General features: G+C 39.3%; 1 protein-coding gene across 2 annotated transcripts; it reads left to right on the top strand.

Moving 5' to 3' along the window:
- Positions 1–6,297: 6,297 nt before the first annotated feature.
- Positions 6,298–11,249, top strand: LOC139751371 (uncharacterized). Of its 2 annotated transcripts, none has more exons than XM_071666737.1 (3): positions 6,298–6,421; positions 6,577–6,817; positions 7,772–11,249. In XM_071666737.1, coding segments are annotated over exons 1-3 (483 nt in total). In that variant the 5' UTR covers positions 6,298–6,419; the 3' UTR covers positions 8,012–11,249. The 2 variants fall into 2 exon arrangements, with proteins under 2 accessions (XP_071522838.1, XP_071522837.1); XM_071666736.1 differs by having other exon boundaries at positions 7,769–11,249.
- The last annotated feature ends 6,478 nt before the right edge of the window (positions 11,250–17,727 follow it).

The following is a 17,727-nucleotide window of genomic DNA, read 5'->3' as shown; positions in this document are numbered from 1 at the left end:
GAGAGGGTGAAGGCATGTACAGAGCATCAGATTGGGGAAGAGCTGTGTGGTTTCAGAAGTGGTAGAGGATGTGTGGATCAGGTGTTTGCTTTGAAGAATGTATGTGAGAAATACTTAGAAAAGCAAGTGGATTTGTATGTAGCATTTATGGATCTGGAGAAGGCATATAATAGAGGTGATTGAGGTGCTCTGTGGAAGTTATTAAGAATATATGGTGTGGGAGGCAAGTTGTTAGAAGTAGTGTAAAGTTTTTATCGAGGTTGTAAGGCATGTGTACGAGTAGGATGAGAGGAAAATTTTTGGTTCTAAGTGAATGTTGGTTTGCGGCAGGGGTGCGTGATGTCTCCATGGTTGTTTAATTTGTTTATGGATGGGGTTGTTAGGGAGTTGAATGCAAGAGTTTTGGAGAGAGGGGCAAGTATGCAGTCTGTCGTGGATGAGAGAGCTTGGGAAGTGAGTCAATTGTTGTTCGCTGATGATACAGTGCTGGTGGCTGATTCGGGTGAGAAACTGCAGAAGCTGGTGGCTGAGTCTGGTAAAATGTGTGAAAGAAGAAAGCTGAGAGTAAATGTGAATAAGGGCAAGGTTGTTAGGTACAGTAGGGTTGAGAGACAATTTAATTGAGAGGTAATTTTGAATGGAGAAAAACTGGAGGAAGTGAAGTGTTTTAGATATCTTCGAGTGGATTTGGCAGAGGATGGAACCATGGAAGCGGAAGTGAGTCACAGGGTGGAGGAGAGGGCGAAAGTTCTGGGAGCGTTGAAGAATGTGTGGAAGGTGAGAACATTATCTCGGAAAGCAAAAGTGGGTATGTTTGAAGGAATAGTGGTTCCAACAATGTTATATGGTTGCGAGGCGTGGGCTATAGATCGGGCTATGCAGCGGAGGGTGGATGTATTGGAAATGAGATGTTTGAGGACAATATGTGGTGTGAGGTGGTTTGATCGAGTAAGTTATGAAAGGGTAAGAAAGATGTGTGGTAATAAAAAGAGTGTGGTTGAGAGAGCAGAAGAGGGTGTATATTGGTTTGGTCACATGGAGAGAATGAGTGAGGAAACATTGACAAATAGGATATACAAGTCAAAGGTGGAGGGAACGAGGAGAAGTGGGAGACCAAATTGGAGATGGAAGGATGGAATGAAAAAGATCTGTCGCGATCGAGGCCTAAACATATATATATATATATATATATATATATATATATATATATATATATATATATATATATATATATATATATATATATATATATATATATATCCCTGGGGATAGGGGAGAAAGAATACTTCCCACGTATTCCCTGCGTGTCGTAGAAGGCGACTAAAAGGGGAGGGAGCGGGGGGCTGGAAATCCTCCCTCTCGTTTTTCTTTTTTTTTTTTTCCAAAAGAAGGAACAGAGAAGGGGGCCAGGTGAGGATATTCCCTCAAAGGCCCAGTCCTCTGTTCGTAACGCTACCTCGCTAACGCGGGAAATGGAGAATAGTTTGAAAAAAGAAAAAAAAAAAAAAATATATATATATATATATATATATATATATATATATATATATATATATATATATATATATATATATATATACGTTGAAATGTATAGGTATGTATATGTGCGTGTGTGGACGTGTATGTGTATGCATGTGTATGTGGGTGGGTTGGGCCATTCTTTCGTCTGTTTCCTTGCGCTACCTCGCTAACGCGGGAGACAGCGACAAAGTATACTAAATAAATAAATAGATAACTGAATAAACAGGGAAGAGGTAGCAAAAGCTTTGCGGAAGATGAAAGCCTGCAAGGCAGCAGGTTTGGATGGTATTGCACTGGAACTTACGAAAAAAAGAGGGTGATGTGTTGTTGACTGGTTGGTAATGATATTTAATGTATGTATGACTCATGGTAAGGTGCCTGAGGATTGGCGGAATGCATGCATAGTGCCTTTGTACAAAGGTAAAGGGATAAAGCTGAGTGCTCAAATTACAGAGGTATAAGTTTGTTGAGTATTCCTGGGAAATTATATGGGAGGGTATTGATTGAAAGGGTGAAGGCATGTACAGAATATCAGATTGGGGAAGAGCAGTGTGGTTTCAGAAGTGGTAGAGGATGTGTGGATCAGGTGTTTGCTTTGAAGAATGTATGTGAGAAATACTTAGAAAAGCAAATACATTTGTATGTAGCATTTATGGATCTGGAGAAGGCATATAATAGAGTTGACTGAGGTGCTCTGTGGAACGTATTAAGAATATATGGTGTTGAAGGGAAGTTGTTAGAAGTAGTGAAAGTTTTTATCGAGGTTGTAAGGCATGTGTACGAGTAGGAAGAGAGGAAAGTGATTGGTTCTCAGTGAATGTTGGTTTGCGGCAGGGGTGTGTGATGTCTCCATGGTTGTTTAACTTGTTTATGGGTGGGGTTGTTAGGGAGGTGAATGCAAGAGTTTTGGGGAGAGGGGCAAGTATGCAGTCTTTCGTGGATGAGAGAGCTTGGGAAGTGAGTCAGTTGTTGTTCGCTGATGATACAGCGCTGGTGGCTGATTCATGTGAGAAACTGCAGAAGCTGGTGACTGAGTTTGGTAAAGTGTGTGAAAGAAGAAAGCTGAGAGTAAATGTGAATAAGAGCAAGATTATCAGGTACAGTAGGGTTGAGGGACAAGTTAATTGGGAGGTAAGTTTGAATGGAGAAAAACTGGAGGAAGTGAAGTGTTCTAGATATCTGGGAGTGGATTTAGCAGAGGATGGAACCATGGAAGCGGAAGTGAGTCACAGGGTGGGGGAGAGGGAGAATGTTCTGGGAGCGTTGAAGAATGTGTGGAAGGTGAGAACATTATCTCGGAAAGCAAAAATAGGTATGTTTGAAGGAATAGTGGGTCCAACAATGTTATATGGTTGCGAGGCATGGGCTGTAGATAGGGGTGTGCAGAGGAGGGTGGATGTATTGGAAATGAGATGTTTGAGGACAATATGTGGTGTGAGGTGGTTTGATCGAGCAAGTAATGAAAGGGTAAGAGAGATGTGTGGTAATAAAAAGAGCGTGGTTGAGAGAGCAGAAGAGGGTGTATTGAAATGGTTTGGTCACATGGAGAGAATGAGTGAGGAAAGATTGACAAACAGGATATACATGTCAAAGGTGGAGGGAACGAGAAGTGGGAGACCAAATTGGAGGTGGAGGGATGGAGTGAAAAAGATTTAGCGCGATCGGGGCTTGAACATGCAGGAGGGTGAAAAGTGTGCAAGGAATAGAGTGAATTGGAACGATGTGGTATACCTAGGTCGACGTGCTGTCATCGGATTGAACCAGGGCATGTGAAGCGTCTAGTGTAAACCACGGAAAGTTTTGTGGGGCCTGGATGTGGAAAGAGAGCTGTGGTTTCAGTACATTATACATGACAACTAGAGACTGAGTGTGAATGAATGTAGCCTTTGTTGTCTTTTCCTAGCGCTACCTCGCGCGTGTGCAGGGGGAGGGTGGTGTCATTTCATGTGTGGCGGGGTGGCGATAGGAATGAAAAAAGGCAGCAAGTATGAATTATATACATGTTATATATGTATATATATATATATATATATATATATATATATATATATATATATATATACATTGAAATGTATAGGTATGTATATGTGCGTGTATGGAAGCGTATGTATATACAGGTGTATGTGGGTGAGATGGGCCATTCTTTCGTCTGTTTCCTTGTGCTACCTTGCTAATGCGGGAGACTGCGACAAAGTATAATATATATATATATATATATATATATATATATATATATATATATATATATATATATATATATATATATACATTATTTATTTATCTATTTATTTTGCTTTGTTGCTGTCTCCCGCGTTAGCGAGGTAGCGCAAGGAAACAGAGGAAAGAATGGCCCAACCCACCCATATAAACATGTATATACATACACGTCCACACACGCAAATATACATACCTATACATCTCAATGTACACATATATATACACACACAGACATATACATATATACACATGTACATAATTCATACTGTCTGCCTTTATTTATTCCCATCGCCACCTCGCCACACATGGAATAACAACCCCCTCCCCCCTCATGTGTGCGAGGTAGCGCTAGGAAAAGACAACAAAGGCCACATTCGTTCACTCAGTCTCTAGCTGTCATGTAATAATGCACCGAACACACAGCTCCCTTTCCACATCAGGCCCCACAGAACTTTCCAGGGTTCACCCCAGACGCTTCACATGCCCTGGTTCAATCCATTGACAGCACGTCGACCCTAGTATACCACATCATTCCAATTCACTCTATTCCTTGCATGCCTTTCACCCTCCTGCATGTTCAGGCCCTGATCACTCAAAATCTTTTTCACTCCATCTTTCCACCTACAATTTGGTCTCCCACTTCTTGTTCCCTCCACCTCTGACACATATATCCTCTTGGTCAATCTTTCCTCACTCATTCTCTCCATGTGACCAAACCACTTCAAAACACCATCTTCTTCTCTGTCAACCACACTCTTTTTATTTCCACACATCTCTCTCACCCTTACATTACTTACTCGATCAAACCACCTCACACCACATATTGTCCTCAAACATCTCATTTCCAGCACATCCACGCCTCGCAACCATACAACATTGTTGGAACCACTATTCCTTCAAACATACCCATTTTTGCTTTCCGAGATAATGTTCTCGACTTCCAAACATTCTTCAAGGCTTCCAGAATTTTTGCCCCCTCCCCATCCTATGATTCACTTCCGCTTCCATAGTTCCATCCGCTGCCAGATCCACTCCCAGATATCTAAAACACTTTACTTCCTCCAGTTTTTCTCCAAACTTACCTCCCAATTGACTTGTCCCTCAACCCTACTGTACCAAATAAACTTGCTCTTATTAACATTTACTCTCAGCTTTCTTCTTTCACACACTTTACCAAACTCAGTCACCAGCTTCTGCAGTTTCTCACCCGAATCAGCCACCAGTGCTGTATCATCAACGAACAACAACTGACTCACTTCCCAAGCTCTCTCATCCACAACAGACTGCATACTTGTCCCTCTCTCCAAAACTCTTGCATTCACCTCCCTAACAACACCATCCATAAACAAATTAAACAACCATGGAGACATCACACACCCCTTCCACAAACTGATATTCACTGAGAACCAATCACTTTCCTCTCTTCCTACACATACACATGCCTTACATCCTCGATAAAAACCTTTCACTGCTTCTAACAACTTGCCTCCCACAGCATGTACTCTTAATACCTTCCACAGAGCATCTCTATCAATTCATCTTATGCCTTCTCCAGATCCATAAATGCTACGTACAAATCCATTTGCTTTTCTAAGTATTTCTCACATACATTCTTCAAAGCAAACACTTGATCCACACATCCTCTACCACTTCTGAAACCACACTGCTCTTCCCCAAATGGCATCCTAGCTTCATCTCTTCGATGTATATCAACTGATTTATATTTCTCTCTTGTGTATCCCCTGATGATGTGATTATTACACGAAAGTGCACTTTAGAACTTATCGTGTTTCATTTTCCCTGTGGACTTCATCTGTTTCCTGGTGCTACCTTCCTAACCCAGGAAATGGCGATCAAGTATGAAAATATATAGAGACTTACATATAGATGGATAGATAGACAATCATTAATGAGATGGCTTGAAAAGATCATTCACATGCCCTTGCCGGCTCAACTAAAATCATACATTTTCACTAAATCTACAATGCCACCTTTAAGTCACATAGCTTGACTTAACAGTCAACAGCATTGTTACCCTTTTCTTGTAAATCTGAACTGCAGTCTCATCCACTATTGATGCTTTAATGCTCTTCACTACATACAAGACTTCCACTTTCTCCTCTTTTCACCACATCACTTGTCATTTGCCATTCCTTATGCCAGCTCACCACAAACATGACATTCAACATTGTAGAAGACTCTAAAACAATGAGGGACCGGCAGTATAAACAGATGGGTTTGGGTGCATATTAGCATGATATTATAGGAGGGTAAAGTATTCAGTAACTCAGGAAAGGCTAATAATATAGATATCAGGAAAGAACTGTAAAGTTTGAGTGTACTGTATGGAGGAAAAGGTACTAGAACTTTGAAGGGCATCACTGTAAAGAGTAGAATATTTGATGGAAGTACTGATTGATTGACTAGTTTGGTGGAAAATTTTCTCTAAGAAAAAGATGCTTTATGTTACCATGATAGTTACATATATATAGCAATAATGTAGGAAGAAGTTACAGTGGTGGAAGGTTCACTTGCAAGATATAATTTCCAAGATTGTATACAAATGTAACGACAGTCATAAAGATTTTAGCTTTTCCTAGAGATTTACTGTGATCTGTACCTTTATTCACAGGATTGACAAAATAGCCAAATACATTGAGCAGAAGGAGGAGCTGGAAGAAATGTGAGTAAAGGAATATCCATGGTAAACTGAATTGAATAATACATTTGAAAAATCATGTGGCTACCTTAATATGAATCACTGTGTTTATACTTTCATGTATATATTTCAGTTTCATCTATTAAAATATTGTATGAGTAAAATCTTAACTCATTCAGGGAAGAGGACCTGGAATGGATTATGCAAGAGACAGAGGAGCTGCAGCAAAACAAAGAACACGAATTGAACCAAAGGTCCAAGACATTGGAAGTGTCCATGGACAGCCATCAGCCACAGCAATCCATGGCTGACCTAAGGGATGGAGTTGCTGAACCAGACCCAGAGGAAGAGACTGATATCATAGCTGAGGAACTGTCTGATGGGGATACAGAAAGGGAGTTCTCCCACCTACAGGCCAAGGTAAGAAGCATGCCTGGAAGAACAGGGAGAGAAAGTGAGGGTGACATGATGCACTATATAAGAGGCTTATAAATGAATTATAATGATTGATGAAAGGTGAGTCAGGGTCATGAAAGAGATGAGGGAATGAAGTGCTTGAACATGTGTATATACAAATTAGAGAGAGGGAGGAAACCCTGGGGGAAAAAAAGAGAGAATATGTGCATGAAGAAGAAAAACAATGAAAATAAAGGCTTAGAATGAGGGGAGCCATGATATCAGGAAAGAGGGACACAAGACAGTATTGACAAAGATAAAGTATAGAGGGAGTAAAGAGAGGCATGGAAGTACTCAAAACTGTTTGGAGAACAGCTGGAGATCCACAAGACGGCATGGGTTATATCAAGATACACAGCAAAGTATAAATGGCTTGAAGATATGCAGTCTGGAGGCAAATTGGAGATACAGTAGACAGTATGAAAGCAAACAGAAGCAGGCACACCTGGGTCAGGAAATACAAAGAAGTATGAGTGTAATAGAGGGGAAACAGATGAAAGTATGTGATAAAATAAAAAGTATGTGTTGGAGAATTTTTCTGCATGTCAGCAATTTCCACACCCCATTCTTGTGCACTATTCTCCCCCGTCCCAGTCACTGGATGATGACCTCACTCATTCCTTTCCCTGACTGTTGTCCTTATCCTTTCTTCTGCTGTCTTCCTCATTCACCATCCTCCACTGATATATTCACCCCTACTTTTCATTCATCCTAAATTCTTCGTTTTTGCTGTTGTCTTCATCTTTTGTCCAGTAATATATGCAATCCCTCCCTCTTGGCCCTAACTGTTGTGTTTCATCCTCTTCCTTGCTGTCATCTTTACTACCTTACCCAACAAACCCCTTCTTTTATCTTGACTCCTGCTGTTGTCCCCATCCTACTATTTTTAGCTATTTTCCTAATTACTGCCTCTAGCAGGTGGCGGAAGGAAAACCATACTCGGCTAAGTCCCGGACTAGCGCACCGTACCTGGCTCAGCGTCAACAGGTAGGGCAAATGGCTAGTCTGTCCCGTCGTTTGGATCACCTGCAGCATCAGTACCACCACACACATACCATCCTCCATGCCTCCCTCACAAACCTCCATACCACCCTTACCAACATCCTCTCCAGGCTGAAAAACCTTGAGAAGAAAGATACTGAAAATGAGAACAATTGAGTAAAAGTTTCTCTGGAAATATGATCTAGAAATTAGTAAGTGAATATATCCAACGTTGGTAACCAAGAAGCAGTAGCAGTGAAGGGGTATTGTATTGATAGTTGCTTTTGGATTAAATTGGGTGAGAGGATTGTTAAAATAAATGATCAGTGCAAAATGATTGAAGCTGATGCTTTAAGAATAGTAATTTAGACAGATTAAGCATGTCTCATAAAGCTAAGAGATAGTACACCATGCACTCGGAATGATGTGAGAATTATGGGATCAGGTTTATGTTAGGTGGTGTGAAAAGGTGGAGGAAGGTGTGAAATCTCTTATGAAGTATGACTGCTCTGAAAAGACGTTTGTAAGCTTAAGGTCATTACTAATGAGAGTCAAAAGTGATAGGTTTATAATTAAGTATATTTACATGTGTGCTTCATTTTGATAAAGAGAAGCAGAGAGATAATTGAGTATGGGTGATAGGTACATATGGTGTCTTAAGTGGAAATTTCATAGGAAAAATTATGTGCAATATGTGTACCAATAGGTATGAATGTTACAGTTATGTATTTTCCAAACAGAAATGTTCACTAAAACATATGGTACGGGTACTGTCCTCAGAAAAGAGGGTTAGTCAAGAATACGTGTTTCTGATAATAAAGTAAATGAGTGTCATGATGTGAGGTCCTGTGAAAGGATTATCTGAAGGCTTATCAGTTCAAATAGCAGTTATGTGTTGGTAAGTATTTTCAGTTTAATGATCTATGTTAATTAAGAAAAGATGATATAAACAGAGAATTTGAGATCTCAGAGCAAAAGATACTGGTAATCTCCAAGAAAAGGTAAATAAGGTGAAAGATGCTGATGAAACATCACAGAGTGATCATGGAAGCATTTGAGGAGTTCATTAGAGTAAGTTGTCAGAAATTTGTAATTAATAAAATGCAAAGATTGTATAAAAAATTTTCGATTGAAAAGAAAGTTGGTGAATGTGAATAAAAGGAAACCAAGTGAGGGTCTTGGAAGGACATTGGAAAACCTAACTGAGAACAGCAAACAAGTCAAGAGCAGTAAAGAGATCAGTGTGAAAAGTGAGAGTGCACTAGACAAGTTTGGAAGATTGATTTTGACAAAGGATGAAATTCAATAAGGATGGAGAATTTGGTTTAAAGAATTGTTGAGATTTCATGGTATCCTTTTGATGGTACAATTGGATAAGGGTTCAAGAGAATGTGGAATGGGCATGATGGAGATAAATACATTACAGAAAAGTGTAAAGATTAGTAATGCGATTGAAAAATGGAAATTCTTGGGTATGGATGAAATTGTAAAATGATGCTGATTTCAAATGGATATGATCAGTGTATGGCAACATGGAAAAGCAGCTATGTACAGTACCAGTAATTTTTAAAAAGATAATGAATTTCCCTGAAAAAAAGTGAAGATTACAAAGACATAAAATAAGTCTCTTTAGCATAGGTGACATGGTATGTGGCACAATTGAAAATGATCATCTTAAAGAGTTTGTAAGTAACAAGCAAGGTGGAATCAGGGAAGGGGAGAGAGTGTACAAACTAGATTTTTTGCACTTACGGAAACAATAAAAAGCAACAGATTATGAGGAAAGTGCATCCAACGTTTACGGATTTGTAATATTCATGTGAAAATAATAAAAAATTACTTACAGAAGTGCCCAGTATAGTGTGTATGGAATACTTGTGAATGTTATGAAGACCTTTCATTAAGGAAATAAGGTTTCTGTTAGAGGAAAAGGTTGTGAAACAGATAGAAACAAATGTGGAAGTGTGCCAGGGCTCATTTTTGTCACTAAAGTTCTTTAATAACTTTTTTGATGGGCACTGTATAAACTATGGGTGAAGTGAGGCATTTGTGGTGTACTGCTGAACCATGGCAGGGCTAAACACCTATCACAAGGCCACCTTAACCATTTGTGTATAAGAGGAGAATGTTAAAAGGAAATTAATTTGGCCACTTAGATGTGCGGCTAAATTAGGGAAAGAGCAACTCAGACAACATACCACTGTGCACAGGAGGGCGCTGGAAGTAATCTAAGAAAAAAATTTATGCTCATAAAACAAATGGTCATTGTGTAGTATGTCAAACTGGACAGGAACTAGAAGATAACGATGTATGGCATTTGTCAGCATGGTCCGTCAGTCATTAGCAAAACAAATGGTGAGTTGACAAATGAAATAAAGGTGCTCTGAAATTTTGAAAGAAATTGATTGCATAGTGTGCTAGCATACATGACAGAATGCTTATTACATCTATTATGTTTTTACAAATGTGTGTAGAAATGCAAATAAATTACATGTACAAGAGGAATTATGAAGTAGTATAAGGAATAAAGATGTGGGAAATATATGTGGTATGAGAATGATACAAGAAAAGCAAATGTATGAATGCTTCTTAAGCTCTGTACAGTAAACATCAGGCAAAGAACTGTGAGGATGTGTGCTAGCATAGTTCAAGTTAGAAAAAATAATGGAGAAACTCCTATCTGTATTCTAGACTTTCATCCTTAAACCCAAATCCCTACTTATGGGAAGGGGTATTTGAGATGGTGATGCAAAGATGATAACTTATAATTTTGTACAAAGGATGTATCTGGTTTTTAAGGATGAAAGTTTTGAGTACAGATAAGAGTTTCACCTAAACAATAACCTTGGTGTGATAAGTGAATTAAGATGTATTTCAATACTGTGGAAAACTGTACATACGTGAATGTTCAATGTGACTGTAATGTCTTTCTAAATATATGTATATATAAGATATTTAATGAATGTACCCCCAAGATTGTTGTATTACATTTTATACTGAAACTTATTTCATAATCTCTCAAAATTAAAGTACAGTGTTGCTGCCTCATTAATATTCATTTGGTTAATGGTGCATATTTTACTGTAAATTATACTGTGAAAAAATCAAGGTCAGCAACTTGACACTAATACATTGCACACTGTGTGCTTGATTTCTCTAAACCTTTTTAGTAGTCTTTTAATCACAGTGAAAGAATTCAATTATAATTGGCATTTTGCTGAGACAGTTTCTCTGTATGATTTGCCTGCTTTGGTTTCTGCAACTTACTGAATGGACATGGAAATGCAGTGAGAATGTATACAGAAGGTACAACACAATACAGTATTATCAGTCCTCTAATGCAGTACTGTATCTGTATCAGAATACAACATTTTTGTTGACAACTATACTTTGGAAACTGAAGGTTAAGGAAATATTCTTTTTTTCTTTTCACATTTCATTATCAGCGACCAACTGGGAACACAAATAACATTACAGTCTTACAAACTCTTGAGTTGAGCATTATGACAATCCCACTATAAGACCCATTTAGTACAAATTTTATACATGAATGATTTATTACAAAGGCTGGATTCAAACATGGCAAGAAATCTGTAGGATCAAAAAAAGACAATGAAATCCTCACATGATGAAAGACTTCCCTCTACTCATTTGCTGGAACTAAAACCTCTGCAATTTCACCGACATTATTTCTGTATGTTCAGGAAAGAAAATTGGCACCAATTGCAAACTCCATACTGGATTTCAGTAATGGGTAAATATATAAATTATGAACAAATGTTAATCAAACATGAAGGATACAAATAGTTTTGGATGATTATGTGATGGCTCTTGGTAAATCTGACAGAGGATTTAGATTTCATACAACTCTTTGCTGCAGCCAAAAACAAATCCTCCTTATCATTACAACAGCTGAAAATCTTAAATTTTCTTAAATTCTTAAATACACTTTTAATATTGCAGAAATGTCTAACCAATAACTAGATACAAAGTTCATATGAAGACAACTCACAAATCTGAAGAGAACAGAGGATTGTCTGCATCTTTCCCTGATCCCCAGATGCCAGAATAACACTGTAGTTATATTACAAGATATGTGTACTTGAGTAAGACACAGAGTTGTGAAGCTGACTAACTGATTGCACTGCTGTGATTGTGTCTCGGTCCTAATAGTTGCAGCTAAACCACAGATATCTGTTATGAAAATATCCCATTCCAGTTCTCAAGAGAAGTTGTGACTAAATACTAAAACCTGACATTTGAGTAACGCAAAAGATGACTGCAGCACTTTATAAATGTTCAGAGAATATGTGGTCACTGACTTCCTCACAATAATGGCTTGTCCAATGGCACTAACAAATGCTACTATATCTAACTCCTCATGCAAACTACATCAGTGGATCATCAATATCTATTACATAAGTTTGTTTATACTATGCTCTGAACATCTCCCTCCTAATTCCATTAATATTAACTTCTGGCAGCTTTTCTTGGCATTAGTCATACCTTCTAGTAAAGAGATGCTTCACGAACCCTTTAATAGCCAACACAGGTACTTCATTGTTCTCAAAAGCTGAGTTACTGGACCAGTTGGTTTGAACCCAATTGTGCATATCAAACTATCTTTGTCAAAAAATTTTACTGTGGCTTTGTACCTCATTAACTTTAACAGTAACTATGACCACATGACAAACAAACATTCAGCCCTTGAGACGTGTGGATTTGCTTTGTGTATTCATAGAGCCAACATGCCTTGCTTTAACATATTTTTGTACGTTGGCAAACTCTGTTAACCAATTAATAAAAACTGTACAGTCCTGGGGGTACAAAGTGCCTTAAACTCCTGCACCCAAGAAATCAGCAGTGGAGAGAAAATTGTCCGTCACACAAATCATTCAAAGTTCAAATACAAAAATTATGTGTTATAATTGAGAGAAAACTGTGACCCAAAGGAATTTTCTTAATGTATATGTATTTTATATGAATTTTATATATATATATATATATATATATTTTTTTTTTTTTTTTGTCGCTGTCTCCCGCGTTTGCGAGGTTGCGCAAGGAAACAGACGAAAGAAATGGCCCAACCCACCCCCATACACATGTATATACATACGTCCACACACGCAAATATACATACCTACACAGCTTTCCATGGTTTACCCCAGACGCTTCACATGCCTTGATTCAATCCACTGACAGCACGTCAACCCCGGTATACCACATCGATCCAATTCACTCTATTCCTTGCCCTCCTTTCACCCTCCTGCATGTTCAGGCCCCGATCACACAAAATCTTTTTCACTCCATCTTTCCACCTCTAATTTGGTCTCCCACTTCTCCTCGTTCCCTCCACCTCCGACACATATATCCTCTTGGTCAATCTTTCCTCACTCATTCTCTCCATGTGCCCAAACCATTTCAAAACACCCTCTTCTGCTCTCTCAACCACGCTCTTTTTATTTCCACACATCTCTCTTACCCTTACGTTACTTACTCGATCAAACCACCTCACACCACACATTGTCCTCAAACATCTCATTTCCAGCACATCCATCCTCCTGCGCACAATTCTATCCATAGCCCACGCCTCGCAACCATACAACATTGTTGGAACCACTATTCCTTCAAACATACCCATTTTTGCCTTCCGAGATAATGTTCTCGACTTCCACACATTCTTCAAGGCTCCCAGGATTTTCGCCCCCTCCCCCACCCTATGATCCACTTCCGCTTCCATGTTTCCATCCGCTGCCAGATCCACTCCCAGATATCTAAAACACTTTACTTCCTCCAGTTTCTCTCCATTCAAACTTACCTCCCAATTGACTTGACCCTCAACTCTACTGTACCTAATAACCTTGCTCTTATTCACATTTACTCTTATACCCTGGGGATAGGGGAGAAAGGGTACTTCCCACGTATTCCCTGCGTGTCGTAGAAGGCGACTAAAAGGGAAGGGAGCGGGGGGCTGGAAATCCTCCCCTCTTGTTTTTTTTATTTTTCCAAAGAAGGAACAGAGAAGGGGGCCAGATGAGGATATTCCCTCAAAGGCCAAGTCCTCTGTTCTTAACGCTACCTCGCTAACGCAGGAAATGGCGAATATTATGAAAGAAAAAAGATATATATACATATATATATATATATATATATATATATATATATATATATATATATATTTTTTTTTTTGCTTTGTCGCTGTCTCCCGCGTTTGCGAGGTAGCGCAAGGAAACAGACGAAAGAAATGGCCCAACCCACCTCCTTACACATGTATATACATACGTCCACACACGCAAATATACATACCTACACAGCTTTCCATGGTTTACCCCAGACGCTTCACATGCCTTGATTCAATCCACTGACAGCACGTCAACCCCGGTATACCACATCGCTCCAATTCACTCTATTCCTTGCCCTCCTTTCACCCTCCTGCATGTTCAGGCCCCGATCACACAAAATCTTTTTCACTCCATCTTTCCATCTCCAATTTGGTCTCCCTCTTCTCCTCGTTCCCTCCACCTCCGACACATATATCCTCTTGGTCAATCTTTCCTCACTCATTCTCTCCATGTGACCAAACCATTTCAAAACACCCTCTTCTGCTCTCTCAACCACGCTCTTTTTATTTCCACACATCTCTCTTACCCTTACGTTACTTACTCGATCAAACCACCTCACACCACACATTGTCCTCAAACATCTCATTTCCAGCACATCCATCCTCCTGCGCACAACTCTATCCATAGTCCACGCCTCGCAACCATACAACATTGTTGGAACCACTATTCCTTCAAACATACCCATTTTTGCTTTCCGAGATAATGTTCTCGACTTCCACACATTCTTCAAGGCTCCCAGAATTTTCGCCCCCTCCCCCACCCTATGATCCACTTCCACTTCCATGTTTCCATCCGCTGCCAGATCCACTCCCAGATATCTAAAACACTTCAATTCCTCCAGTTTTTCTCCATTCAAACTCACCTCCCAATTGACTTGACCCTCAACCCTACTGTACCTAATAACCTTGCTCTTATTCACATTTACTCTTAACTTTCTTCTTTCACACACTTTACCAAACTCAGTCACCAGCTTCTGCAGTTTCTCACATGAATCAGCCACCAGCGCTGTATCATCAGCGAACTACAACTGACTCACTTCCCAAGCTCTCTCATCCCCAACAGACTTCATACTTGCCCCTCTTTCCAAAACTCTTGCATTCACCTCCCTAACAACCCCATCCATAAACAAATTAAACAACCATGGAGACATCACACACCCCTGCCGCAAACCTGCATTCACTGAGAACCAATCACTTTCCTCTCTTCCTACACGTACACATGCCTTACATCCTCGATAAAAACTTTTCACTGCTTCTAACAACTTGCCTCCCACACCATATATTCTTAATACCTTCCACAGAGCATCTCTATCAACTCTATCATATGCCTTCTCCAGATCCATAAATGCTACATACAAATCCATTTGCTTTTCTAAGTATTTCTCACATACATTCTTCAAAGCAAACACCTGATCCACACATCCTCTACCACTTCTGAAACCACACTGCTCTTCCCCAATCTGATGCTCTGTACATGCCTTCACCCTCTCACTCAATACCCTCCAATATAATTTGCCAGGAATACTCAACAAACTTATACCTCTGTAATTTGAGCACTCACTCTTATCCCCTTTGCCTTTGTACAATGGCACTATGCACGCATTCCGCCAATCCTCAGGCACCTCACCATGAGTCATACATACATTAAATAACCTTACCAACCAGTCAACAATACAGTCACCCCCTTTTTTTAATAAATTCCACTGCAATACCATCCAAACCTGCTGCCTTGCCAGCTTTCATCTTCCGCAAAGCTTTTACTACCTCTTCTCTGTTCACCAAATCATTTTCCCTAACCCTCGCACTTTGCACACCACCTCGACCAAAACACCCTATATCTGCCACTCTATCATCAAACACATTCAACAAACCTTCAAAATACTCACTCCATCTCCTTCTCACATCACCACTACTTGTTATCACCTCCCCATTTGCGCCCTTCACTGAAGTTCCCATTTGCTCTCTTGTCTTACGCACTTTATTTACCTCCTTCCAGAACATCTTTTATATATATATATATATATATATATATATATATATATATATATATATATATATATATATATATATATATATATATATATTTATATATATATATATATATATCCCTGGGGATAGGGGATTAAGAATACTTCCCACGTATTCCCTGCGTGTCGTAGAAGGCGACTAAAAGGGGAGGGAGCGGGGGGCTGGAAATCCTCCCCTCTCGTTTTTTTTTTTGGTTTTCCAAGGGAAGGAACAGGGGGGGCCAGGTGAGGATATTCCAAAAAAGGCCCAGTCCTCTGTTCTTGGCGCTACCTCGCTAACGCGGGAAATGGCGAATGGCTTGAAAGAAAAGAAAGAAAAGATATATATATATATATATATATATATATATATATATATATATATATATATATATATATATATATATATATATATATTGATTTCATGTGATTATATACTTTAATAGTATTATTATTATTATCATTATCATAATACATCCCTAAGGCCCCTCTTATGGGCAACCTGCAGCTTCAAGGCTGCACTCCATAATGAATCACAGAAATGATGGACTTATTTGAAGAGAGAAGGTCCTTGACAAAACTGTAATCCGTCACATCTACTGACAATACAATTCCTTGCTCATGGTGTGACAATTTGGAGGTAGAGTCCAGTAACACCATTTTAGATAGACTAAGGTGTGTGTGTTTGTGCGTGTGTGTGTATGTGTGTGTGTGTGTGTACGAGTTAAGACATAGTGCATATCTGCAATGTTAAAAGACTGGGCAACATGAATGTAAATCATGCACACATACCTTATTTTACCTTCCTGACTCAAGAATCCTTTCTGTTATCTATGTGGCTCCTGCAGCACTCGGAAAAAAAAACACATCCAATGGATGAAACCAAAGGTCATATGTTGCAATGAAGTTTGTCGGGAGAGCACAGGATATATGAATCACAAAGGGTTCAGTTTCTTTATTATGTTAGTTGAATCGTGAGCATGAGGGTTTTGAGATATGATGAATCAGTGTTTATAATATTGTATGGATGGTAGATGTCCTCAGCATAGATGGAAATGAGTAGCTCATATATGTCATGCAATGTGGTTATGATGTGTATGTCTGGTGGGCTGGTGTTTGATTGCAAGTTGGTAGTTGCTTTGTGTTTATTGGGTTATTTGAGTGAGCTTTATCTGTACTGTGCTTGTTGGGAATGGGGGGGAATTGTGAGTACTGGCTGCTGATATGTGAAGCAAGAGTGAGTGTTTTATTTCTGCTTGGATGGTGGTGATTCATGGCATGGTTTGGTTGGAAAGGGTCTTGTGCTGTTGCAAATAATTAAGTGCAAAGCATATTGGGATGGGATTGTATTGGGAGGATTCGTTTCATTGTGTAGGTATTTAGCATTCATGGTTTATAAGGCAGTCAGTGATTGCTCTGACTGCACTCTTTTGTGTGCTTTACATCTTAAGTTATATTAATGCCCAACAGGGTGGATGACTAGGCAGGTTCTGGGTGGAGCAGATGAATTGTTAGGAGATACTAAGGTCCTGTTTTTCTTGACTAAATCTGGTACCATGCAGTGTTCTGAGGGCATTTACTCTGTGTGTTGCTTTTATGTCGATGTTTGTGGTGGGGAAATAAATGTCATATGTTTTATATGTGATGCCCAGAACAACTGTTGTTTTATTGAATGGGAGAAATTGGCCATTCAAGGTGACAGGAGGGTGCAAGTAGGGTTAAAAGAGTGACTGAAGACTTTTGTGGAGATTCAACCATTCCATTCT

This window comes from Panulirus ornatus, chromosome 11, assembly GCF_036320965.1.
Source record: "Panulirus ornatus isolate Po-2019 chromosome 11, ASM3632096v1, whole genome shotgun sequence".
Lineage (NCBI taxonomy): Eukaryota > Metazoa > Arthropoda > Malacostraca > Decapoda > Palinuridae > Panulirus > Panulirus ornatus.
This window is presented reverse-complemented; position numbering and strand designations above follow the sequence as displayed.

Coding starts and splice junctions, on each gene's coding strand:
- LOC139751371 (XM_071666736.1), top strand. Junction 6,818..7,768: donor TCTCCCACCTACAGGCCAAG/GTAAGAAGCATG, acceptor TACTGCCTCTAG/CAGGTGGCGGAAGGAAAACC.